We start from the raw sequence: 26851 nt of genomic DNA on the forward strand, positions 1-26851 counted from the left end.
TCCAGTGCACCAGTCAGGTCTGGATTAACCCCTTGTGCAGCTGATGGTTTATTGATTCCCTCTGTAACACCTTGATGAGGGTCAAGTATTGGAATAGTGTCTTGTGGATGTCATCGGCATGACGCAGGTGGCTGTATTTGGAGGACCCCCATGAACCCCTTCCAACATATTTTGTTCATGTGGGATGTTTTGATAATTTGGCTGATGATATTGCTTGTTCCATGTGACCCGCCAGCCAAGGCTTGCAGTACCAGATCAGCCATGCTGCTTTCTCGAGCCTGGGTAGTAGTGCCAACCAGGGGCTGTATGTGCGCTGTGACCCCGATGCTGCTTTGTGGGTCACACGATAGGTGAAAATCACAGGACTCCAAGGAGTCGGCTACTATATGTTATCCATACAGGGGGGGAGGGGGGAGTTATTAATCCTTATATGACAGCATTGTCCTGTAATTTCTGTATAATGTTGAGTGGGGGCAATACTACAGTACTTACACAGTATATGGCCAGGGGAAAGGACCATATAATATTACAGGAAGGAGCGGTATAATTTATATCACACCAGTGTTCTGTACCAGGCTCCTTGTATTATCCATATGTTACAGTGGGCGGGGGGAGGGATGTCCCTTATATCACACCAGGGTTCTGTATAATCCATATAATATTATGGGGGGAGGGACATCCCTTATATTACAGCTGTACCCTGTACCAGATGACTTGTATTAGCCATATTATAGCGGGGGGAGGGGAATTAGTAACATCTTGTTGTAGCTGACAAGTTATAATATTACAGGATTTTATTTTGGGAGGGGGGCGGGGGTGTATTTTAGCACTTGGTCCCTCCCACCCACTGAACCCCTAGGTTATAATAAAATAGATCTAGGGGTGCACTTTACTCTCCAGTGTAACCTCCTGGCGGCCATGTTTTAGCGCGGCGGGGGTCTTTGCATGTTGATAACACCCCCTGCACACTGGAGAATAAGGCACTTCTGTTTTGATTTTGGTAGATAAGTTTGTGCCGTGGAGGTCAGAGAGACGATTGGCCGTGACCAGACGCCAAAATGCAGAAGCGCACACACGATGGAGTAAGAATAAAAGATGGGTGAGGTTACAGGCCAGGGGTGTGGGATAGGTCACCGCCGCCACCTTTTAACAATTAATTCTGTATTTTAACATTTTACATAAGTATCAAGTCATTAAAATCTGCAAACAAGAAATGTCGTGCTGATTGCAAAGAGTTAATCGCGGCCCAGCTACTGACAGCGGCAGGCGGCGTGCTGCGGGTTACAGCAGGGTACGACTGAAGGATCTTGGGAGTAGTCAGCCGACGAAATGTTGTCTGTGCGGATGCTATCATGAAGAATAGCCATTGTCTTGAAGATGAGAGGAAGGAGCAGAATATACTCCTCGCTTTCCTGGGACAGCGGCGCCCCCTCCTGAGGGTCAGAATAAAGGTCGAACACCAGAGGTGGATCATGGCTTTGGGGAAGTCCTATACTGCCATCACACGCTAAAGCGCCACCTAGCAAAGAATAAGCAGGAACCAAAGGAGATTTTACTAAACAGAAGATGCTGGAGGGGAGGGTTACTATGGAAGGGGGGGGGGGTTAGTATAGGGGAGTAGCCTGTAGAAGAGGGGACACGGAATATGGGAATGTAGCCTGCAGAAAAAGGAGTCCACAGGGAAACTCTATAACACTATAGACACTAGTTAAGACCCCATGCACACAACCAAGTGCGTTTCCTACGTGGGGCCGAGTTTGCAGCAGTACGCACTTGGATGACACTCGTAGTGACATCTGAATGTCGTCTATGTACCTCTATTTAGCCTTCCAATCCATTACGTTTCAATGGACACGGAGCAGAATAGGTACGGCTCTATAATCTTCCATGTCATCGGAATGGATTGGAAGCCCGCATAGACCTCAATGCATAACGTAATGCACTCGGATGTCACCTGACGGCAGTCTGCTGCAAACTCAGACCCACAGTGTGTGCGTTGGGGGCTAAGGGGATTGTTATTGTCAGCTGGCCCTTACCAGGGCTTCTAACGACATGTAACACACATTTTCCTGAATTTGTGGGCATGGAATTCAGGGACCAGGTGTCCCCCTATGTAGCTTCTTTCTCTAAAGCCCTGTTCACATCAGCGTTTGGATTCCGTCCGGGGGAATCCGCATGGGGACCCCCCTCCCCCGAACGGAATACCTAACGCAAGTGCAAAGCGCTGTGCTATAAAAGTGCACCGACCTCATACACTATAATGGGGTCCGTGTGCTTACCAGCAGATGTCCACAGGGATCGTGGGGGACAAGAAAGTAGTTCCCAAACTACTTTCCTGTCCGTATGATTAGTGCAAGCAGCGCACGGCAAGCACACGGACCCCATTATAGTCTATGGGGTCCGTGTGCTTTTGCAGCACAGCGCTTGTAATTGCATTTGTATTCCGTTCAGGGGGGTCTCCATGCAGACTCTTCCCCGGACGGAATACAAAAGTAGATGTGAACCAACCCACACACACACACACACACTTGGATTTTTCCTTGTGCTCCTGCCCAGGTGAGTCTGCTACCTGTGGTGTAGAAGGCCTTGTAGCGCCCCAATCTTAAAGCTTCTATGTTCCCGATCCTTCCACCAGCTCCACTGTTGGGGTGATACAAGATCTAAGGAGGAAGAAGAAGATTTAATTCTGTAATATGATAGTCTCCAGATCCCAAAGCATACAAAAAATGGAGGCCTAGTGGGATCCCATATCTGTGGTCATACATTCAGCATCGGGAGAGCTTACACTCCCATCAGCCACTACAAAGGAGAGAGATTTGGGACATCTGGAGACAACATGCTGACCAAAAGGAAGTGGGAAGAGGCCGGAGCCAAGGATGTGTAATGTCTTGTACCTAAAAAGCAGCAAAACATGGGAATCAGCTGGAACACACGTCGTCTTTGAAGTATTTTCCATGAGACATGGGCTGTTCTCGCTGGCAGGATATAAGCAGATCTCTGAGGTCAGTAGCACATGTGGCCGCACTCACCCTCCTTGTGTCCTGTTGGCCCCCGCGTAGGATCTCAGACACATCTTTTCCATCAAACCGCCTATTGGCAGGTAGTGTGCCATGTGCCAGTGTCACTAATGTGGGGAAAATGTCCAGAGTGCTGTGAGGGAGGAGAGGGATCAGAAAAGTCAATGAAATCCATGAATTATCCTTCGCTCCAGTCCCTGCCCCGGCCTGGTGTCTATCCAGGGCTTCTTTTGGCTGACGCTGGAGAATGGACAATACAAAAGCATCAAGACAAAGCAGAGAGGCAGCCAAAGAAAACGCCGAGACCTCTGTGCCTACCACACGTGTCATACAACAGCACAATACGTTTCTGCTCTGATGTCACATACAATAGCTCCGCGGCGTCTCTTCTCCAGCGTGACATGCAACAGCAATGTGGCTCTACGCCAGCATGACATATAACAGGACCACAAGTCTCATCTCCAGCATGACAGGCAACGTGGCTCTACTCCAGCAAGGCCTACAACAGCAGCGTCTGACTTATCCCTGGCTTCACATAGCACCACGTGTCATCTCCAGCATTACATATAACAGGACCACAAGTCTCACCTCTGGTGTCACATACAACAGCACCACGTGTCATCTCCAGCATTGCATACAACTGCACCACGTGTCTCTACTCCAGCATTACATATAACAGGACCACAAGTCTCACCTCTGGTGTCACATACAACAGCACCACGTGTCATCTCCAGCATTGCATACAACTGCACCACGTGTCTCTACTCCAGCATTACATATAACAGGACCACAAGTCTCACCTCTGGTGTCACATACAACAGCACCACGTGTCATCTCCAGCATTGCATACAACTGCACCACGTGTCTCTACTCCAGCATTACATATAACAGGACCACAAGTCTCACCTCTGGTGAAAAACAACAGCACCACGTGTCTCTTCTCCAGCATGACATGCAACGGCAACAAGTCTCTACTCCAGCATTACATACAACAACAGCACCACGTGTCTCATCTCCAGCATTGCATACAACAGCACCACGTGTCTCATCTCCGGCAATACATGTAACAGCACCATGTGTCTCATCTCCGGCATGACATGCAACGGCAACAAGTCTCTACTCCAGCATTACATACAACAGCATCACGTGTCTCACCTCAGGTGTCACATACAACAGCACCACGTGTCTCTTCTCCAGCACTACATATAACAAGACCACATACAACAGTGCCACGGATCTCCTTTCCAGCATCAAATGCACAACATGTCTGGCCCCTGGTGTCACAGACAATAGGGCAGTAATCTCGTTCTCCATTACTTTGTGTCTTCTACATCTCCAGCATTACATACAACAGCACAATACATTTCGTTTCTAGCACCACACATTTTGTCTGTGGCAACACATCTCAGCGTCACAGACAACTCGCTGAGCACAAGGGTTGGAAACCAGAAGGAATTACAAAGGAATTCATAAAAAGCAGCCGATACGTTTCATACATGCAGCAGACATCAGCGCCCATACATAGGATTAGGAGGATGTCACCCCCTCCCCAACCATTTCTTATCAATGTGCTCTCCATTTCAGGTCATGAAATACAATAACACACAGGGGGGGAGGGGGCGGAATGAATTCTACTCAACTGGAGAAAAGTTCATCATCCAGGTCACAAAGATCATTAGATGCAATATACCGCCCAGGCACCGCTACCAATCCACTGGCGGGCAGAATTCTGACCTTGGGGGCTGTGACTTCTTTCGTGGAACAACAAGGACGACGCCAAATGCTGCCCTCGGTAAGGACAACCCCACAACAGCATATAATAGGTCTGCCCCAGAGACAAGCCTGACATCTTAGTCTCATTTCTCGTCGTCATTTTGGTCACTTTCACTTCCTTTTAATCTGTATATTTTTGTTTTCTGGAAAACGTCAGTAAGCAGGGTATATTATTTGTATGTGAATGTAATTATACTAGTAGTATGGGGTACAGGCTCTGACATGTTGGCACTTCTGCTGTATCTTCCACTAACCTAGTCACGTGCCAGCCATGGCTTCAGCACCTACCTCAATAATGCAGAGCTGGTGCTGTTTGGTGCAATCTGGCCAGGCCAATAGACCACTGTAGGCACCCGGTGACCGCCCTCCCATGTTGTTTGCTTTGCTGAGCTGCCACCTAGACAATATGAATGCGTCATTGTACATTGTCAAGCACAACAAGCACTCTGTGAGGTTACAAAGACCTGGCAGTAATACCGGTCCGTGCCAGAATCAATAATACCTTGCATTGTCTGCCACTGTCCTGAAAAAGGTCCCGTGCTTCCTGCAAGATGGCATTTCTGAGCCCACGGTCCGTTGTCACCTACAGCAACACAAGCTCATGGAGTCAGGAGGCAGAGGACACAGGACAAATGTGATATTGTGAACGTACCTGTGAACCAGATGAGGGTGTTACTATCAGTGTAGGCCCTAATACCACCCACTAGCTGGTCCATCTCCCGTAGGCTCTCCTCATAGGGTCCATGTTCAGGGTACACACGGGCAGGTGATAGTGGCACGTGCATATGTGCCAGAGCCACATAGAGGAAGAACGGCTGTCCCCGATACCTGCAGCACAGACACCGGCGGCATGTCACACTGTAGCTTCTTCATTCACCATTGTCATTGCACAGTATATTGGGCCTATCACCTCTGGGGAGAGGCCACCACCTGGTCTTAGTGTCAATGCAAAGCTCAGCAACCAACTAGACGTCTTTACACTGGCAGATGTGATGAGAGTACTGAAGACACAACATGCAGGGACACCCATCTGCTGCTAAGTCAGGCAGCAAATGTGCACTCACCACCATGGAGTAGTCACATCAGGCGTGTTATGTACTTTGGACAATGAGATGACACAACCTGATATCTGATGTGCACAAACATCACCTGACCGCAGCGGTCACAAACACGGCACAGTCCTATCCTATTACCACAAATTCCAGTGGCATTGGCTGTGACGGGCCAGTCACCCACAGTCCACATCTCACGGCGCCACTCACTATTACACAGACAGGCCAAGATTACTAACCTGGCATTCCTGATGAAAGCCGCCGCCTGCTGGGAATATCGCGCAGACAGGCTGGTTAGGTTGACCGGCTGCTCCAGGATAGTCGAGTTCTCCATAAGGGGTAGTGCCAGCTCTGTATGGCATCCTCCAGCTGGCCTAGAGACAGTAATACACAGAGTCATAAAACACTGCTGACAGAACCCATGTCATGAGGTCGGCATTACCTGGGGGGGGTGCCGGGATGTTGGGGGCATGGTGCACATGGTGGGAGGTTGTATCCAGGGCAGTCCGTACAGCCCATGTCATTACTATATGGAATGCCATAGTAGTAATCAAAACCTAAAAAGCGAGAGACAGTAAAGTAAGTCTCATTGTCTGTCCTATGGAGAGATTCACGGCCGGGCACACTCACCGCGCTGACTGGGATGAAACCGGCCATAATGACCCAGATGCCACTTTCCTGGGAATAAAAAATGGGATCGGTCATAGCAGGCAATGTGGCTTAAAAATAGGGAAGGGGAGATGACACCCCCCCTCCCCCAAACCACCACTATTGATCACAAGTACCTATAAGGCCAGTCATGTAGCCACACTGCTTTAAAACCTCAGCCAGAGTAGTCTCATTGGTGGGGAGGCCCCCCACTGAAGTGGCCGCAAAGTTGTGTGTGACCCCGTTACGGATCCCAAGTCTTCCAGTCAGCAGCGACGCTCTGGATGGCGAACAAGTAGAAGCTGCAGAATGGAAATCAACGAGTCTACAAGACACAATAAAGAGGAATGGAAGAAATAGGACGGCAGAAGGTTACAAATCTTCAGTCACTGACAAGCATGAAATAAGCATGGATGGAAAACTGAATGTGGTTGCCCCCAGCACAGGACCAGGGACTCTGATGTCAGCTGACTACAGTGTATGACCAGGCAGCAGGACAGATGTCAGGCTCAAGGGTTTATAAAGGAGGCAACCACAGTGCAGAGGCCCAATATACTCAAAAACCTCACTCCAGCCCCTGGACCCTGCTCTACTGCAGACCTCACTCCTGCCCCTGGACCAGGCTCTACCCCAAACCTCACTCCAGCCCGTGGACCCTGCTCAACACCAAACCTGACTCCAGCCCCTGGACCCTGCTCTACTGCAGACCTCACTCCAGCCCCTGGACCCTGCTCTACCCCAAACCTCACTCCAGCCCCTGGACCCTGCTCAACTCCAAACCTCACTCCAGCCCCTGGACCCTGCTCTACTCCAAACCTCACTCCAGCCCCTGGACCCTGCTCTACTGCAGACCTCACTCCAGCCCCTGGACCCTGCTCAACACCAAACCTCACTCCAGCCCCTGGACCCTGCTCTGCTTCAAACCTCACTCCAGCCCCTGGACCCTGCTCTGCTCCAAACCTCACTCCAGCCCCTGGACCCTGCTCTGCTCCAAACCTCACTCCAGCCCCTGGACTCTTATCTACTGCAGACCTCTCATGCCCCCGTACCCTGCTATACTCCCCTGGACAAACCTTAATCTATTCCTACACCTGTTCTGTTCCCGACATGAATCTACTCTGGCCCCAGAAGCTGCTGTATGCTAGCCCTAGCCCCCGCTCTCCCCTTGAACCTTGCTCTCTCTTGGCCATAATCTACAGGCTCAGGACGATTCTATCAGAACAAAACAACTCTGAAATTCACCTCAATCCTTCAGAGGCCAGCTTGTCCAGGTGGGGAGTATGTGACTGCTCAGCAGCCATATTTGCCCCCAGATCTCCCCATCCTATGTCATCTGCTAGAATAACAATAAAGTTGGGTTGCTTGTAATTGTTCTGTTCATGGCAAGAGCAGGATTCTGAGAACCAGACAAAACTGGCACAAACTGAAGCCAGAACCAAACGGAAGTAAGAGGATGTCAAGGCCATGATGACACCATCAGGTCTTCATCCACATGACTTCAATGTCTGCAAAAAAAAAAAAAAAAAAAAGAGGATGTCACGATGCTGCAGAGAACAGTCACACAAAGAAAATGGGTCACGTACAGACAAAAGCAGGACAAACGTGCGCGGGATACAGGTGACATTTGGAGAGCAATAGTACTTACACCACAGGGATTGTCACCGAGTATTTCACAGTAAAGCAGAGACCTTAATAATGGTCAGGAATCACAGGTTATTTTAAAAAAATTTGAAAAATCGCCCGGATCCCTTTGAATCTGTGGTCATTCAGTCAGACTGGACTGCCCTATATCACATACAGTGTTGGCCAAAAGTATTGGCCCCCCTGCAATTCTGTCAGATAATACTCAGTGTCTTCCAGAAAATGATTGCAAGCACAAACTCTTTGTTAATATCTTCATTTATTTTGCTTGCAATGAAAAAACACAAAAGAGAATGAAAAAAAAGTCAAATCATTGATCATTTTACACAAAACTCCAAAAATGGGCCGGACAGAAGTATTGGCCCCCTCAGCCTAATACTTGGTAGCACAACCTTTAGACACAATAACTGCGCACAACCGCTTCAGGTAACCAGCAATGAGTTTCTTACAAGGCTCTGCTGGAATCTTAGACCATTCTTCTTTGGCAAACTGCTCCAGGTCCCCCCTGAGATGTGAAGGGGGCCTTCTCCAAACTGCCACCAAGAGATCTCTCCTCCCCCACAGGTGTTCTATGGGATTCAGGGCTGGACTCATTGCTGCCACTTTACAAGTCTCCAGCGCTTTCTCTCACCACCATTTTCTAGTGCTGACCTGAAGTGTGTTTTGGGTCATTGTCCTGCTGGAAGACCCCTGACCTCTGAGGGAGACCCAGCTTTCTCACACTGGGCCCTACATTATGCTGCACAATGTGTTGGTCGTCTTCAGACTTCATAATGCCATGCACACGGTCAAGCAGTCCAGTGCCAGAGGCAGCAAAGCAACCCCAAAACATCAGGGACCCTCCGCCATGTCTGACTGTAGGGACCGTGTTCTTTTCTTTGAAGGCCTCTTTTTTTCCTGTAAACTCTATGTTGATGCCTTTTCCTACTTTTGTCTCATCTGACCAGAGAACATTCTTCCAAAACGTTTTTGGCTTTCTCAGGTAAGTTTTGGCAAACTCCAGCCTGGCTTATGTCTCTGGGTAAGAAGTGGGGTCTTCCTGGGTCTCCTACCATACAGTCCCTTCTCATTCAGACGCTGACACTGGATAGTACGGGGTGACACTGTTGTACCCTCGGACTGCAGGGCAGATGGAACTTGTTTGGATGTTAGTCGAGGTTCTTTATCCACCATCCGCACAATCTTGCGTTGAAATCTCTCGTCAATTTTTCTTTTCTGTCCACATCTAGGGAGGTTAGCCACAGTGCCATGGGCTTTACACTTCTTGATGACACTGCGCACGGTAGACACAGGAACATTCAGGTCTTTGGAGATGGACTTGTAGCCTTGAGATTGCTCATGCTTCCTCACAATTTTGCTTCTCAAGTCCTCAGACAGTTCTTTGGTCTTCTTTCTTTTCTCCATGCTCAGTGTGGTACACACAAGGACACAGGACAGAGGTTGAGTCAACTTTAATCCATTTCAACTGGCTGCAAGTGTGATTTAGTTATTGCCACCACCTGTTAGGTGCCTCAGGTAAGTAACAGGTGCTGTTAATTACACAAATTAAAGAAGCATCACATGATTTATCAAACAGTGCCAATACTTTTGCCCACCCCATTTTTTATGTTTGGTGTGGAATTACATCCAATTTGGCTTTTTGACAATTCTTTTTGTGGTTTTCCATTGAAGACAAATTAAATGAAGATAATAATACCAAAGAATTTGTGCTTGCAATCATTTTCTGGAAGAACAAGAGTATTATCTGACAGAATTGCAGGGGTGCCAATACTTTTGGCCAACACGGTATAGCAGGTAGGTGACCCCATAAAGACCTCATGTATACGATGACTTTGATTCCTTGACATTGACAATCGTCTGACAACTCAACATCTAATCTATGTTTACTATGAAAGGAAGAGTCCGAGGGAATTCGCTTCTGGCATGTTCCTGGTTATCTGTCGAGGAGCAAAACCTTTTCAGAGTGTTTGCCCTCCAAGGTAAGATTCCTGGTTTGTAGGATCAGAATCCCTTAGAAGGAAGCCATGCCTCTTACATATTTTGGATATTTGTCACCTTTCGGCCTTCTCTTCCAGCTACTGTGTAAATTAGAAAATCACTGGGGGAGATTTGTTTAGACTGGTCTTATTGTCTCCTGTGCCGGCCAAGGATGCGAGAGGCGCAGAACCTCCTCACACAGTAGGTGCTCCTGCACTGAAATAGCTCTTAGATGGTGTAGACTTCATGCATGGTTTATTCTAGGAAACTGGTGGAAATTATCAAAAATCTGGGGAAACAAATGCAACAGAAAGAGGACGAGAGCAAGAACCCCTGCTGACCAGAAGAGCTTATACTCTACAGGAGAGAGCAAGAGATAACTCCACTGACCATCGGAACATATACTCTACAGGAGAGAGGAGGGCCTCCAACTATGAGAGCTTACACTCTACAGGAGAGAGGAGGGCCTCCGACCATCAGAGCTTACACTCTATAGGAGAGAGAAGGAGGGTCTCCGACCATCAGAGCTTACACTCTACAGGAGAGAGGACCCTGCCGACCATAAAAGCTTATTCTCTACAGGATAGAAGACCCCCCCAACCATCAGAGCTTACACTCTACAGGAGGGAGGACCCTGCCTCACCATAAGAGCCGGGACCTCCCCTGACCATCAGAGCTTATATTCTACAGGAGAGAGGCAGGATACCCTGACCATCGGAGTTAAAGAGGACCTTTCACCATATCCGGGCACAGGCAGTGTTATATACTGCCAGAAAGCTGACAGTGCGCTGAATTCAGCACACTGTCGGCTTTCCCGATCTGTGCCCGGTGTGAAGAGCTTACAGCCCGGCACCGTAGCTCTTCTATGGTCAGAAGGGCGTTTCTGACCATTAACCAGGAACGTCCTTCTGCCTCGCGGCGCCAATCGCGCTGTACTGTGGAGCGGGGAGGAACGCCCCCTCCCTCTGCTCACACAGCTTGTCCATAGACGAGCATTATCAGGGAGGGAGGGGGCGTTCCTCCCCGCTCCACAGTACAGCGCGATTGGCGCCGTGAGGCAGAAGGACGTTCCTGGCTAATGGTCAGAAACGCCCTTCTGACCATAGAAGAGCTACGGTACCGGACCGTAAGCTCTTCACACCGGGCACAGATCGGGAAAGCCGACAGTGTGCTGAATTCAGCGCACTGTCAGCTTTCTGGCAGTATATAACACTGCATGTGCCTGGATATGGTGAAAGGTCCTCTTTAAGAGCCTACACTCTACAAGAAAGATATAAAGGTATATAGAGAGCAGCTGAACATCAGAGTGTACAGGAGAAAGGACGGAGAGGGAAATCATCAGAACTAACACTCTATAGGAAAGGTCTTCTGGTGAGAGGCATGTCCTCTAGCGTATAAGCTCTGATGGTCAGTGGGGTCCTCGCTCTTCCTGTAGAGTGTAAGCTCTTAGGGTCTGTGGGGTCTTCTCTCCCCCCCCATATAGTGAAAGCTGTTATAGATTGCTCCATGCTCATTATGTATTTGAGCCTGTTCTTTTATGGCCCCATATATCACAAGTCACCTCCTGTGCAGGACACACCAGAATGCCCGAGGGCACACATTACAGGGCAAGGGTCAGAAAGAGTCAGTTCTACATGAGCACACAAGGCAAGGTGCCACATCATGGAAACATGATGAATGAAGCTGGAGGGCTTGTGGCTCAAGAAATCAAAGTGTGTACTTACAGGATAACAGCACACAAGGCAGGCTGGGAAGCACACATGGCAGGGCAGGCGGTAGCAGAGGGCAGCACACATGGCAGGCTGGGCAGAATAAAAGGGCAATATGCCCTGCGCATTGTGATAAGTGAAGTTCTTTTCACTAAATTTATTTCTTGTGACCCCAATAGTGCGATCTGATGAACACTAGGCATAGGGCACGGTGCCAGCAGCGCTCACAGCCCTGGTGCCCTCACATTCCCAGAACAGCGATAACTCAGCCAGCAGGACATGTCAGGGCCGTCCTGTATCTTCAGGCATCACAATTCCAGGAGGCCAATAATATTCTAAAGGCCACAGACAGCAGAGCACACACATGATGGAAACAGGGTGCGCAAAGTGATCAGACGTAAGCTCCAACCTCGGCACCAGCTGGCAGCGGAGAGGAGTGGTCACACCCAACAGTGGGGCATAACGAATCGTCTTCAGGTGAGGGGGCAAACAGGTGTGTGAGTAACATTATGGGGAGGGGGGTACACAGGTAAGTGGGGAACACTATGGGGAGGGGGTACACAGATAAGTGGGGAACACTATGGGGAGGGGGTCCACAGGCATGTAACACTATGGGGAGGGGGTCCACAGGCATGTAACACTATGGGGAGGGGGTCCACAGGCATGTAACACTATGGGGAGGGGGTCCACAGGCATGTAACACTATGGGGAGGGGGTCCACAGGCATGTAACACTATGGGGAGGGGGTCCACAGGCATGTAACACTATGGTGAGGGGGACCACCAGTGATGGAGCATTATAGGATGAATACACAGGTAATTGGGGGTCACTATACAGGCCAGTATGGTGACGGGATAGGTGTGAGCCGGTCAGTATGGAGATGGGGTGCGCAGGTATGTAGAGGACACTCGGCGGGCGGGCCCCGGGTGAGGGGGTTGTGACGTCTCCCGCTCAGCAGCGCCCCCTATTGGTGAGGTCTGACTCGCTGCCGCCGCTATCCTTCCCCTCCCTACAACCGGCACAAACCTGTTCTGCCCGGACTGTGCAGCTCCATGCGCGCGCCCGCGGACACAACACGTGCGGGCCGGGAAGCTGCACCGGAAGTGACAGGTGTCACAGACATGGACAGTGTACACACCAATGCCGCAGCGGCACCGCACCATCTCCCGCCCCCTCATACACATCATACGAAGTAACAAATAAAACACATTGGGCTACAGCAGGGGTGTAGGCTACCATTGTGAGGGATGGTCCAGGGGCATATTGTCAGGTACTGGGTATAACCTGTCATGTTATAGGGTGTACTGAGTATATACTGTCATGTTATAGGGTGTACTGAGTATACACTGTCAGGATATGGGGTTTACTGGGGGCAGACTGTCATGTTATGGAGTGTATTGGGGGCAGACTGTCAGGATATGGGGTGTATTGGGACAGACTGTCAGGATTTGGGGTGTATTGGGGGCAGACTGTCAGATATGGGGGTGTATTGGGGCAGACTGTCAGATATGGGGTGTATTGGGGCAGACTGTCAGATATGGGGTGTATTGGGGCAGACTGTCAGATATGGGGTGTATTGGGGCAGACTGTCAGGATCTGAGGTGTATTGGGGCAGACTGTCAGGATTTGGGGTGTATTGGGGCAGACTGTCAGATATGGGGGTGTATTGGGGCAGACTGTCAGATATGGGGTGTATTGGGGCAGACTGTCAGATATGGGGTGTATTGGGGGCAGACTGTCAGATATGGGGTGTATTGGGGCAGACTGTCAGGATCTGAGGTGTATTGGGGCAGACTGTCAGATATGGGGTGTATTGGGGCAGACTGTCAGATTTGGGCTGTATTGGGGCAGACTGTCAGGATATGGGGTGTATTGGGGCAGACTGTCAGATATGGGGGTGTATTGGGGCAGACTGTCAGATATGGGGTGTATTGGGGCAGACTGTCAGGATCTGAGGTGTATTGGGGCAGACTGTCAGATATGGGGTGTATTGGGGCAGACTGTCAGATATGGGGTGTATTGGGGCAGACTGTCAGATATGGGGTGTATTGGGGCAGACTGTCAGGATCTGAGGTGTATTGGGGCAGACTGTCAGATATGGGGTGTATTGGGGCAGACTGTCAGATATGGGGTGTATTGGGGCAGACTGTCAGATATGGGGTGTATTGGGGCAGACTGTCAGATTTGGGGTGTATTGGGGCAGACTGTCAGATATGGGGTGTATTGGGGCAGACTGTCAGATATGGGGTGTATTGGGGCAGACTGTCAGATATGGGGTGTATTGGGGGCAGACTGTCAGGATCTGAGGTGTATTGGGGCAGACTGTCAGGATTTGGGGTGTATTGGGGGCAGACTGTCATATGGGGGTGTATTGGGGCAGACTGTCAGATATGGTGTGTATTGGGGCAGACTGTCAGATATGGGGTGTATTGGGGCAGACTGTCAGATATGGGGTGTATTGGGGGCAGACTGTCAGGATCTGAGGTGTATTGGGGCAGACTGTCAGGATTTGGGGTGTATTGGGGCAGACTGTCAGGATTTGGGGTGTATTGGGGCAGACTGTCAGGATTTGGGGTGTATTGGGGCAGACTCAGATATGGGGTGTATTGGGGGCAGACTCAGATATGGGGTGTATTGGGGGCAGACTGTCAGGATCTGAGGTGTATTGGGGCAGACTGTCAGATTTGGGGTGTATTGGGGTAGACTGTCAGGATTTGGGGTGTATTGGGGCAGACTGTCAGATATGGGGTGTATTGGAGCAGACTGTCAGGATCTGAGGTGTATTGGGGCAGACTGTCAGGATTTGGGGTGTATTGGGGGCAGACTGTCAGATATGGGGGTGTATTGGGGCAGACTGTCAGATATGGGGTGTATTGGGGCAGACTGTCAGATATGGGGTGTATTGGGGCAGACTGTCAGATATGGGGTGTATTGGGGGCAGACTGTCAGATATGGGGTGTATTGGGGGCAGACTGTCAGGATCTGAGGTGTATTGGGGCAGACTGTCAGGATTTGGTGTGTATTGGGGGCAGACTGTCAGATATGGGGGTGTATTGGGGCAGACTGTCAGATATGGGGTGTATTGGGGCAGACTGTCAGATATGGGGTGTATTGGGGGCAGACTGTCAGGATATGGGGTGTATTGGGGCAGACTGTCAGGATCTGAGGTGTATTGGGGCAGACTGTCAGGATTTGGGGTGTATTGGGGCAGACTGTCAGATTTGGGCTGTATTGGGGCAGACTGTCAGATATGGGGTGTATTGGGGCAGACTGTCAGGATTTGGGGTGTATTGGGGCAGACTGTCAGGATATGGGGTGTATTGGGGCAGACTGTCAGGATCTGAGGTGTATTGGGGCAGACTGTCAGGATTTGGGGTGTATTGGGGCAGACTGTCAGATTTGGGCTGTATTGGGGCAGACTGTCAGATTTGGGCTGTATTGGGGCAGACTGTCAGATATGGAGTGTATTGGGGCAGACTGTCAGATTTGGGGTGTATTGGGGCAGACTGTCAGATATGGGGTGTATTGGAGCAGACTGTCAGGATATGGGCTGTATTGGGGCAGACTGTCAGGATATGGGGTGTATTGGGGCAGACTGTCAGATTTGGGGTGTATTGGGGCAGACTGTCAGATATGGGGGTGTATTGGGGCAGACTGTCAGATATGGGGTGTATTGGGGCAGACTGTCAGGCTATGGGCTGTATTGGGGCAGACTGGCAGGCTATGGGCTGTATTGGGGCAGACTGTCAGATATGTGGTGTATTGGGGCAGACTGTCAGATATGGGGTGTATTGGGGCAGACTGTCAGATATGGGGTGTATTGGGACAGTGTCAGGATTTGGGGTGTATTGGGGCAGACTGTCAGATATGGGGGTGTATTGGGGCAGACTGTCAGATATGGGGTGTATTGGGACAGTGTCAGGATTTGGGGTGTATTGGGGCAGACTGTCAGATATGGGGGTGTATTGGGGCAGACTGTCAGATATGGGGTGTATTGGGGCAGACTGTCAGGCTATGGGCTGTATTGGGGCAGACTGTCAGGCTATGGGCTGTATTGGGGCAGACTGTCAGGCTATGGGCTGTATTGGGGCAGACTGTCAGATATGGGGTGTATTGGGACAGACTGTCAGGATTTGGGGTGTATTGGGGCAGACTGTCAGCTGTACCGCAGAGCAGGTTACGGCGCTGATGCAGTAAGTGGTGCAGTTGCAGTACCGCTCCTGGCCGCCAGGTGCCTGCACACTTGTCTCGCTGCCCCAAGAGCTTGCACTTTAGTTGCGGATACAAAGATGACGCATATAGATTTCTTTCCTGGCGTTACGTAATTAACCCGTTCGGAGCTGCCGAGAAGCCCCGCCCCTTCCAGCAGTGCAGGAGTTAATGTTCACATAGAGCCGGCAGGGAGGGAGTTAATGACAGAAGGCGCGGCCCCGGCACAAGCGCGCCCCCGCCCCAGACCGGCTAAAGCCGGTATATATAGAAAGTCAGAGTGTGGCGTGTGAGCTGAAGCTGCTATGGGGCCCCTGAGAGCCACATGACCCCGCTGAGCGCCTGACACAGTGAGTACAGGTAGAGCCGGGCCGGGAGGGGGATCGGGGTGCAGCTGAGGGATATGGGGATACTTATATAACCCCCATAGAGGGACAGGGAAGTCTGCACCGGCTGAGACACAGTCTGTATGGTATCAGGGGACTCTGGTCCTATATGGGAGAGCAGTCCTATAGAATGGGGTCACCTCCTATGGAGCAGATCTACACTGGGGGGGATTCATTCCCTATAGAGAATGTCTACACAGTGGGGTCAGCAGGACCCATAGCAGTGCTGAGCCTAATACAACTAATACCAGGACCTATAGCAGTGCGGATACTAGTCTGACTAATACCAGGACCTATAGCAGTGCTGAGCCTAATACAACTAATACCAGGACCTATAGCAGTGCTGAGCCTAATACAACTAATACCAGGACCTATAGCAGTGCGGATACTAGTCTGATTAATACCAGGACCTATAGCAGTGCTGATCCTAATACAACTAATACCAGGACCTATAGCAGTGCTGATCCTAATACAACTAATACCAGGACCTATAGCAGTGCGGATACTAGTCTGACTAATACCAGGACCTATAGCAGTGCTGATCCAAATACAACTAATACCAGGACCTATAGCAGTGCTGATACCAGTACGACTAATACCAGGACCTATAGCAGTGCTGAGCCTAATACAGCTGATACCAGGACCTATAGCAGTGCTGAGCCTAATACAAGTGTAACACCAGGACCTATAGCAGTGTTGATACCAGTACGACTAATACCAGGACCTATAGCAGTGCTGAGCCTAATACAACTAACACCAGGACCTATAGCAGTGCTGATACTAGTCTGACTAATACCAGGACCTATAGCAGTGCTGATCCAAATACAACTAATACCAGGACCTATAGCAGTGCTGATCCAAATACAACAAATACCAGGACCTATAGCAGTGCTGATCCAAATACAACTAATACCAGGACCTATAGCAGTGCTGATCCAAATACAACTAATACCAGGACCTATAGCAGTGCTGATCCAAATACAACTAATACCAGGACCTATAGCAGTGCGGATACTAGTCTGACTAATACCAGGACCTATAGCAGTGCTGATCCAAATACAACTAATACCAGGACCTATAGCAGTGCTGATCCAAATACAACTAATACCAGGACCTATAGCAGTGCTGATCCAAATACAACTAATACCAGGACCTATAGCAGTGCTGATCCAAATACAACTAATACCAGGACCTATAGCAGTGCTGATCCAAATACAACTAATACCAGGACCTATAGCAGTGCTGATCCAAATACAACTAATACCAGGACCTATAGCAGTGCTGATCCTAATACAACTGTAACACCAGGACCTATAGCAGTGCTGATACCAGTACGACTAATACCAGGACCTATAGCAGTGCTGATACCAGTACGACTAATACCAGGACCTATAGCAGTGCTGATCCAAATACAACTGTAGTACCAGGACCCATAGCAGAGCTGATACCAGTACGACTAATACCAGGACCTATAGCAGTGCTGATACCAGTCCGACTAATACCAGGACCTATAGCAGTGCTGATACCAGTCCGACTAATACCAGGACCTATAGCAGGGCTGATACCAGTACAACTAATACCAGGACCTATAGCAGGGCTGATACCAGTACAACTAATACCAGGACCTATAGCAGTGCTGATACTAGTACGACTGTAATACCAGGACCTATAGCAGTGCTGATACTAGTACAACTAATACCAGGACCTATAGCAGTGCTGATACTAGTACGACTGTAATACCAGGACCTATAGCAGAGCTGATACTAGTACGACTAATACCAGGACCTATAGCAGTGCTGATACTAGTACGACTGTAATACCAGGACCTATAGCAGAGCTGATACTAGTACAACTAATAACAGGACCTATAGCAGTGCTGATACCAGTCCGACTAATACCAGGACCTATAGCAGTGCTGATACCAGTACGACTAATACCAGGACCTATAGCAGGGCTGATACCAGTACAACTAATACCAGGACCTATAGCAGGGCTGATACTAGTACGACTGTAATACCAGGACCTATAGCAGTGCTGATACTAGTACAACTAATACAACTAATACCAGGACCTATAGCAGTGCTGATACTAGTACGACTGTAATACCAGGACCTATAGCAGAGCTGATACTAGTACAACTAATACCAGGACCTATAGCAGTGCTGATACTAGTACGACTGTAATACCAGGACCTATAGCAGTGCTGAGCCTAATACAACTAATACCAGGACCTATAGCAGTGCTGATACCAGTTCGACTAATACCAGTACCTATAGCAGTGCTGATACCAGTCCGACTAATACCAGGACCTATAGCAGTGCTGATACCAGTCCGACTAATACCAGGACCTATAGCAGGGCTGATACCAGTACAACTAATACCAGGACCTATAGCAGTGCTGATCCTAATACAACTGTAACACCAGGACCTATAGCAGTGCTGATACCAGTACGACTAATACCAGGACCTATAGCAGTGCTGATACCAGTACGACTAATACCAGGACCTATAGCAGTGCTGATCCAAATACAACTGTAGTACCAGGACCCATAGCAGAGCTGATACCAGTACGACTAATACCAGGACCTATAGCAGTGCTGATACCAGTTCGACTAATACCAGTACCTATAGCAGTGCTGATACCAGTCCGACTAATACCAGGACCTATAGCAGTGCTGATACCAGTCCGACTAATACCAGGACCTATAGCAGGGCTGATACCAGTACAACTAATACCAGGACCTATAGCAGGGCTGATACCAGTACAACTAATACCAGGACCTATAGCAGGGCTGATACCAGTACAACTAATACCAGGACCTATAGCAGTGCTGATACTAGTACGACTGTAATACCAGGACCTATAGCAGTGCTGATACTAGTACAACTAATACAACTAATACCAGGACCTATAGCAGTGCTGATACTAGTACAACTAATAACAGGACCTATAGCAGTGCTGATACCAGTCCGACTAATACCAGGACCTATAGCAGTGCTGATACCAGTACGACTAATACCAGGACCTATAGCAGGGCTGATACCAGTACAACTAATACCAGGACCTATAGCAGGGCTGATACTAGTACGACTGTAATACCAGGACCTATAGCAGTGCTGATACTAGTACAACTAATACAACTAATACCAGGACCTATAGCAGTGCTGATACTAGTACGACTGTAATACCAGGACCTATAGCAGAGCTGATACTAGTACAACTAATACCAGGACCTATAGCAGTGCTGATACTAGTACGACTGTAATACCAGGACCTATAGCAGTGCTGAGCCTAATACAACTAATACCAGGACCTATAGCAGTGCTGATACCAGTACGACTAATACCAGTGACTATAGCACACCAGTGAGCACAGTAGTAGTAGTTATACAGTTACTGTAGGGCTGCAGACACCTGTATTGTGCACTCGCACTACTCTCTCATTGCCAGTCTTCACTGCACCTCTAACTCAAGTCCAAGTAGACTTAAACCTGAAGCTTCCTGGATGTTACGGCTCACTGGATCCTTGTAATGAAGTGTCAATAGCCTTCACGCTTGTCTGATCAAAGAATATAAAGCCAACCTATTCCACAACGCTGTACAAATTGGGGGACACAAAAAAAAGGAGATACTAGAGTATCAAGAGGAGCAAAGACCCTGATCACAAGAGCTTACAATCTATGAGGTTGTATAGAGAACATGAGGACTCTGCTCCTGAGAGCTTTCAGTCGATAACAGGGGTCAGCAACCTTCGGCCCTCCAGCTGCTGTGCTACTATGACTCCCAACATGCTCCATCCACTTCCATAGGAGGTTTAAAAAAAGAGTAGAGCAGATATGCATGCTGGGAGTTGTAGTTTTACATCGACTGGAGTGCCAAAGGTTGCCTTCCCCTGTTCTAAGAGGTTATAGGAGGACATGAGTGAGGACCCTTACTCACAAGAGCTTACAGTCTGAGGGTATAGGAGGCCATTAGTGAGGACCCTGCTCCTAAGAGCTTACAGTCTAGGTTTAGAGCTTGGTGGTGAGAGTTGCACACTTTTCTCAGATCTAACTTATCGGATTATTCCTCATTTGCTGTACTGTTTCCTGTCCCTAGGCAGTTAAAGATGAGAGACATGGAGAAATGCGCGGGTGCCAAAGTCTACACAAAAGTGCCTGATGGAGGATGGGGCTGGGCTGTGGCTGTGGCGTTTTTCTTTGTGGAAGCGTTGACTTATGGGGTCATCAAGTCTTTTGGGGTCTTCTTTAAGGATCTGAAGATCTACTTTGAAGAAAGCAACAGTCGGATATCATGGATCATCTCCATCTGTGTCTTTGTCCTTACATTCTCAGGTAAGTGTCCATCAGCAGACATTCACATCCTTAGGTTAGGGCTTGTAGAAATTGCCTCTCCTTGCATTCTTGTGGGAACCTCAAGCTGGACTGACTAGTTTGTAGGCCTTGGCATACAATACCTTTGTGCCATATTGTGCTCACATGTCAGGACTTCACCTTTGTTTCCTTCAGCTCCCCTCGCGACGATCCTCAGCAACCGCTTTGGACACCGGCCAGTGGTCATGCTTGGAGGCTTCCTCATCAGTTTGGGCATGATGGCGGCTTCGTTTGCACGCAGCATTGTGGAGATGTACATCTGCATCGGCGTGGTGTCTGGTAAGTGAGGATTTATAGGGGATGTGTAAACGCACTAGAGGTTATGGGGGATTTGATGACTGTGGTCAGGCCTCGCACACTAGTAAATGGAGTCTTTTGTCTTCTGTTTCAGGTCTTGGATATTGTCTTAGTTTCCTTCCCACTGTCACCATTTTGTCACAGTACTTTGACAAGCGCCGCTCGTTGGTCACGGCTATCGCTTCCACTGGAGAATGTTTTGCCATGTTTGCCTTTGCACCAGGTAGAGTTTAACCCTTATCTCATCCCTTCACGTCATCTGGTTGGGTAGTCAATATGGGTATACAAATCTGTGCCATAGAGTCATTGATGGCCACCTAGATCCACCAATGGACTGGCCACCATTTAATGCGTGTGTCTGGAGCAATGGGGTGGGACAGACTTCCAGCCGTATCCAAAACACGCGCTCTTCCATGTATACTATAGTCAGACTTAATCCTTATTCTTATGACTACCGTATTTTTCGGACTATAAGACGCACTTTTTTCCCCCAAAATTTTGGGGGAAAAGAAGGGTGCGTCTTATAGTCTGAAGGTGGCGCCTGGCATCCGCTGTAATAGAGAGGCGGAAGCCGGCAAGTGATAGACGCCATTACAGGTGCCGGGGCCTGAGACATCGCTGCGCTTCTATGCCCTACATGAAGCCAGCAGCGGCAGGGGTGATGCTATTCCGCTCCTCCGTCCCCCCGCCGCTGGCTTCATGCATGGCAGAGGAGCGTAGCGATGTCTCAGGCCCCGGCGTCTATCCCTCCCCGGCATCCGCCTCTCTAGTACAGCGGATGCCGGGTCAGTATCCGTGGCCCCTTCTCCCCCGGGGCCAGTCCCCACCGGCCCCGTACCTGTAAAGTTGCAGGCCGGCTCCTGCGCGGCGATATCGCAGGAGCCGACCTGTTCGGGTGACAGCCGGGAGCCTAATGAGGCTCCCCGGCCTGTCACGGCTATATTAGTATTGCGGCTGGTCTCTATGACCAGCCGTAATACTAATACACAGAATGTCCCATAGACGGCAATACAGTTGTATTGCCGTCTATGGGACTTGCGATCAAGTGACTGCAGGTTCAAGCCCCCGGGGGGGAATAAAATAGTAAAAAAAAAAAAAAAAAGCTTTAAAAATATGAAATAAATAAAAGTTCTAAATCACCTCCTGGTTTTTTTTCAATACAAGGTGATCTAAGCAATAGATATCCCCCAAAATGGTATAACTAAAAATTACAGCTGGCCCCGCAAAAAAAACGCTCTATGCGTCCCCGTACAGCTGCAGGGTCACCTGTCAATGTGGCCTTGCAGCTGTTGCAAAACTACAACTCCCATATATTAAATATTTTACCAGTTTTTGCTTCAAAATTTTTTTTCCCTATTTTCCTCCTCTAAAACCTAGGTGCGTCTTATAGTCCAGTGCGTCTTATAGTCCGAAAAATACGGTAACCCAAAAGTTTCTGCCTCTCCTTTTCAGCCATCACAGCATTAAACGACCAGGTCGGGTGGAGGTACTCTATGCTGATCGTCGCGGCTCTGCAGCTCAACATTGTGGTGTGCGGTGCGCTGCTCAGGCCGATAACTATCAAATCACAAGACGAAAATAAGAAACTACCAAAGTCTGAGAACCTGGAGAACGCCTACATGCTGGAGAATGAGCAGACGCTCACATCATTAGACTCCATTGACTCTGGAGTAGTAGTATCTACCTCACCGAAAAACATCCCAATAAATGTGAAATCAGACAAAAAAATCCAAGGGGGAACAGAGGGGCAAGAGTTGGTGGAAAAAGTGTCCAAAAACAAGACCCCTCCTCTTCTAGACTTTTCCGTCTTAAGAAATTCCAGTTTTATATGCTATGCGCTTTTTGGCCTTTTTGCCACAATCGGGTTTTTTGCTCCATCGCTGTATATAATCCCCCTCAGCCTAAGCCGAGGCATAGACAAGGACCTGTCGGCGTACATGCTATCCGCCATGGCCATTGCTGAGGTCTTTGGGAGGATTGGTGCTGGCTGGTTACTCAATAAGAAGCCAATCCGTAAGGTTTACATAGAGCTGGTCTTTGTCGTGATACTGTGCGTCGCCTTAATCGCATTCCCTTTTGCTTACGACTTCTGGGGGCTCATGGTGTGTAGTGTCTTCTTTGGTTGTATGCTGGGTACAGTGGCTGGCACTCACCTTCCTCTGCTGGCTGAAGAAGATATTGTTGGGATTGAGAAGATGTCTTCTGGCGTGGGAGTCTATGTGTGCTTTCAGAGCATTGCAGGGCTAGCCGGCCCACCACTTGCAGGTAAAAACAATGTTCTTTATATTGGTGTAGGGGAAACGGGGGGGGGGGGGGGGGGGGGGGGGGGCGGGCTGTAGTGCTTTGTATACTATAGTCATCAGTCTGACCAAACATAAGCCTTAGAACAAATCCTAATATTTCTAACCCATACATAAGAATTCTACAGATTGGAGTGACAACTGGTATTCTACTGGATCTCTACGAGCCTGACCATCAGAATTGTACGAAACTTGACATGATAGACTAAGGGATCCCTGGTTATTATGAGTGACTTGATTGAGGGGGTGACAGTAGTCAGACACAGACCAATAAGGAAAGGTCCAGACTCCAATCTTCACAAGTTCTTAAGATGAGTGCACACCTAGGATGATGCAGTGCAGTGGACAGGATTTAATTTCGGACCCAGTGTTCCTCTGGTGATGCTATCCCATAACTGTGGCTCCATCAGATCACTAATGATGCCTTCTTTCTTCCTTGCAGGACTGCTGGTGGACTGGACACATGACTACGGCTCTGCATTCTACTCTTGTGCACTTGGGATGGGGCTAGGGGCCCTTTTTCTGGCCTTGGTGAGGCCATGTCGGACTGTATTCTGCAAAAAGAAGCCACCAGTCCTGTGCCAACAAGTGCAGGACATGCCAGACGACTTTCTGGAAATGGATTTGAGCAAAGGCGAGGTACTAAACAAAAGCTGCCAAAGCCTCAACGGAACAGTGTTGCCCCCAGCGCAATAAACTTTCCTTCCCCCCCACCCCCTCAGGTCCTGGCACACTGAATCCAGTCACGTGTCGATAAAGGGAATGTAAGGACAAAATGTGAATGATGATGACAGGGGAGGTGCATGCAGGGAACACGCTATCTCGTCTTATCATAGCTGCAAATACCAGGAGACTGGGCCACGCCTACAGGGTAATCTGCAAAGTCAAGGCCGACGGGTTCAAGCAAACCAAATATTTATTAAGTTATTCTAGTCAATGCTGCTGTCGGGGATGAGTATAGTAGGGGCAAGTAGGCCTCGTGTCTGGCAATTCCTCTAGTGGTCTCAGGAACAGACTGTGCCGATTCATCTGTTGACATTTGCCTTGAAATAAACCATTTTGGATGCTCTATAACAGTTTACTATGGGGTGCTCGTAATTCCACAACAGAAGAGGAGGCGACTGCGTATCTAATGGGGTCACGGCTATGCGGCAAAAGCAAGAACCTCGCAAAGTCCTACAAGTAGTATGGACAATGACCTGAGAAGATCACAGCACAAGCCTCTTTGTCTCTGGCAACGCTACACATGGCGGTGTTTGCACCCCGCTCGCCTGGAGGCCGCTGTGTCACGGACTTCTACACCGTCAGCCTTCTCACTAATCATCTTCTCACTGACACTGACCGGAAAATTACGTGTAGTTCACATCTAGACAAACCTGCCTGACTTAGTCTGGCGTAGCTGAGGGTTTGTGACAGTGGTGCTGTGTTTGGCTCGTACAGGACTGTTATTCACACTGATACAATGCAACAAACACTCAGCTGTAGGAGCAAGACGGAGGATTATCTTTAATTGATCCCTAAAAGAAACAATATCCAAACCTCTAACTTCCATCTTCCGGAGGGCGACACGGAGCGAAGAGCGATGAGGCGCGCAAATGAGGAGACGCCGGCTCTGCAAAAAAAAAAAAAAAAAAAATTATGAGAAATATCATCAGTACAACATTTCTGTCAGGCTCTATTCAGATCACGTTTTTACATCTGTTTAACAGCTGCAAACAGATGGCCACCTGTCTACAGAAACCTCAATCTGGGGGGAAAAAAAAAAGTTAATAAAATATTTTGGGGATCGACGCAAAACTAGTTTGTATGTCTTGAAAAAAAAATTTATATATAAAATTACATTTGCCTGTGGTTTTTTTTTTTTTTTCTTAACATTGGCATCTATGTATACGGAGGGCCATCTGTTTTTCAAACCGTTATATGGATGTAAACCTGATCTGAAAGGATCCTCCGTGCCCACCCTGGTTCTACGTGGAGTCCCTGCCGGCCATTAGAAGTCAGGTAGTCTTCTTATATAATGGGTGCCCAGCAGTCACATCTAGTCGGGCACCTGACTGGCAGTTTTGTTCAACTCTGATCCGCTATTACCATGGGGAGCCCTGGCAGGCACAGTCATGGAGGGCTCTAGCTATCTCATGTTATGGGGAGGGGATTCCCTTGATATCACACTTATGAGGGCCTCCAGGCTTCTCATGGGGGAAAGGAAGTCCCTGGCCATCATAGTTATGAGGGTCTCTCGTTATGGCTATTACAGATATGGGGACCTGCAGCCTTACAATATATTATGAGGGTCTGGCACTATTACCATTACGGGGCCTCTAACCTTCTATTGTATTATGGGGGGGGTCTCATTATGGCTATTACAGTTACCTGGCCTCTAGTCTTCTACTGTATTATGAGGGCCCCTGGATATCACAGCCATGGTATGTTCACTCGGAGTTTTTTGGAGCGGATTTTGACGCAGAATCCGCCTCAAAAACCATTGCGTTCAATGAGAGCCACTTGTTTCTTTTCTCCGCTAGCTAGTAGCCGTAAAAATAAGCGAGCTGCCCTATCTTACTGTGGATTCCACAGCTGGCTCAGCCGCAGGCTCAAGGCTCCCTACCGATCAGATCCGTTCCTCGGGCCTAATCCGGAGCGGGATGTCGGTGCACTGCATGGGCACCCCGTGAGCCGCGCATAAGTGTTCACACGTGAAATGCAAATTCTACTGTGTGAACATACCCTTATAGAGCCTCCAGCCTTATGTAGTATGAGGGCCCCTGGATATCACACTCATGGGGCCCCCAACCTTATGTAGTATGAGGGCCCCTGGATATCACACTCATGGGGCCCCCAACCTTATGTAGTATGAGGGCCCCTGGATATCACACTCATGGGGCCCCCAACCTTATGTAGTATGAGGGCCCCTGGATATCACACTCATGGGGCCCCCAACCTTATGTAGTATGAGGGCCCCTGGATATCACACTCATGGGGCCCCCAGCCTTATTTATTATGAGGGCCCCTGGATATCACACTCATGGGGCCCCCAGCCTTATTTATTATGAGGAACCCTGCGTAACAGCTATGGGGCCTCCATCCTTCTAATGTATTATGAGGGCCCCTGGATATCACACTCATGGGGCCCCCAGACTTCTAATGTATCATGGGGCCCCCAGCCTTATGTATTATGAGGGCCCCTGGATAACACACTCATGCGGCTCCAGTCTATGGGAATCCCTTTATATGACAGTTATGGGACCCTCTGGCCCTCTATTATGTTATTGGGGCCCCCGACCTGCTCATGTAATAAGGGGCGGGGGCTTCTATCCTGCGGGTTCATGCGACCCTCACTATAATAGCGGCCGGCCGCTAGCCTCTTACCCGAGAAAAAAACCAATGAGGCCTCGGTGTTTCCTGGATGCCAAAGCCGAACACTCCCCCTACCTTCTCGGCTTTATGTACAGCAGCTGCCGCTGTAGCCGGA

At 49.1% G+C, this 26851-nt stretch overlaps 3 protein-coding genes across 5 annotated transcripts in view; 2 read left to right on the forward strand and 1 right to left on the reverse strand.

The window, feature by feature from the left end:
• The window catches only part of WIPI1 (WD repeat domain, phosphoinositide interacting 1), a 32772-nt gene extending 31558 nt beyond the window's left edge, over positions 1 to 1214 (forward strand). Inside the window, exon 13 of the mRNA XM_075279562.1 lies at positions 1005 to 1214. Coding sequence (XP_075135663.1) covers positions 1005 to 1046 — 42 coding nt within the window. The 3' untranslated portion in view covers positions 1047 to 1214. The remainder of the gene's footprint in view (positions 1 to 1004) is intronic.
• ARSG (arylsulfatase G) lies at positions 1206 to 26851 on the reverse strand. The gene is made up of 13 exons (XM_075279560.1): positions 26749 to 26851; positions 24922 to 24994; positions 7733 to 7995; positions 6628 to 6815; positions 6473 to 6520; positions 6285 to 6399; positions 6082 to 6216; positions 5443 to 5618; positions 5293 to 5373; positions 5079 to 5187; positions 3030 to 3150; positions 2570 to 2660; positions 1206 to 1519 (listed from the first exon to the last, which is right to left on the reverse strand). Exons 3-13 carry the CDS (start codon positions 7954 to 7956, stop codon positions 1251 to 1253), a joined length of 1557 nt encoding a protein of 518 aa, XP_075135661.1. The 5' UTR covers positions 7957 to 7995; positions 24922 to 24994; positions 26749 to 26851; the 3' UTR covers positions 1206 to 1250.
• Positions 12226 to 24456, forward strand: SLC16A6 (solute carrier family 16 member 6). Of its 3 annotated transcripts, none has more exons than XM_075279559.1 (6): positions 12226 to 12294; positions 20511 to 20746; positions 20921 to 21064; positions 21177 to 21305; positions 22535 to 23347; positions 23825 to 24456. In XM_075279559.1, the coding sequence occupies exons 2-6, from the start codon at positions 20521 to 20523 to the stop codon at positions 24076 to 24078; spliced, it is 1566 nt and encodes a 521-aa protein (XP_075135660.1). In that variant the 5' UTR covers positions 12226 to 12294; positions 20511 to 20520; the 3' UTR covers positions 24079 to 24456. The 3 variants fall into 3 exon arrangements, with proteins under 3 accessions (XP_075135660.1, XP_075135658.1, XP_075135659.1); XM_075279557.1 differs by lacking the exon at positions 12226 to 12294 and adding an exon at positions 16296 to 16376; XM_075279558.1 differs by lacking the exon at positions 12226 to 12294 and adding an exon at positions 16354 to 16386.

Source organism: Leptodactylus fuscus, chromosome 6, assembly GCF_031893055.1.
Source record: "Leptodactylus fuscus isolate aLepFus1 chromosome 6, aLepFus1.hap2, whole genome shotgun sequence".
Taxonomy (NCBI): domain Eukaryota; kingdom Metazoa; phylum Chordata; class Amphibia; order Anura; family Leptodactylidae; genus Leptodactylus; species Leptodactylus fuscus.

What these genes read in the sequence shown, in the direction of transcription:
- ARSG (XM_075279560.1), bottom strand. Translation starts at nt 7,956, where the DNA reads ATGGCCTTGACATCCTCTTACTTCCGTTTGGTTCTGGCTTCAGTTTGT. An exon ending in CTGGCCTCTGAAGGATTGAG is followed by an intron (nt 6,816 to 7,732) that starts GTGAATTTCAGA and finishes TGTGTCTTGTAG; the next exon opens with ACTCGTTGATTTCCATTCTG. An exon ending in ACCAGCTCTGCATTATTGAG is followed by an intron (nt 3,151 to 5,078) that starts GTAGGTGCTGAA and finishes CCTCCCTCACAG; the next exon opens with CACTCTGGACATTTTCCCCA.
- SLC16A6 (XM_075279559.1), top strand. Translation starts at nt 20,521, where the DNA reads ATGAGAGACATGGAGAAATGCGCGGGTGCCAAAGTCTACACAAAAGTG. An exon ending in CTTTGTCCTTACATTCTCAG is followed by an intron (nt 20,747 to 20,920) that starts GTAAGTGTCCAT and finishes TGTTTCCTTCAG; the next exon opens with CTCCCCTCGCGACGATCCTC. An exon ending in CATGTTTGCCTTTGCACCAG is followed by an intron (nt 21,306 to 22,534) that starts GTAGAGTTTAAC and finishes TCTCCTTTTCAG; the next exon opens with CCATCACAGCATTAAACGAC.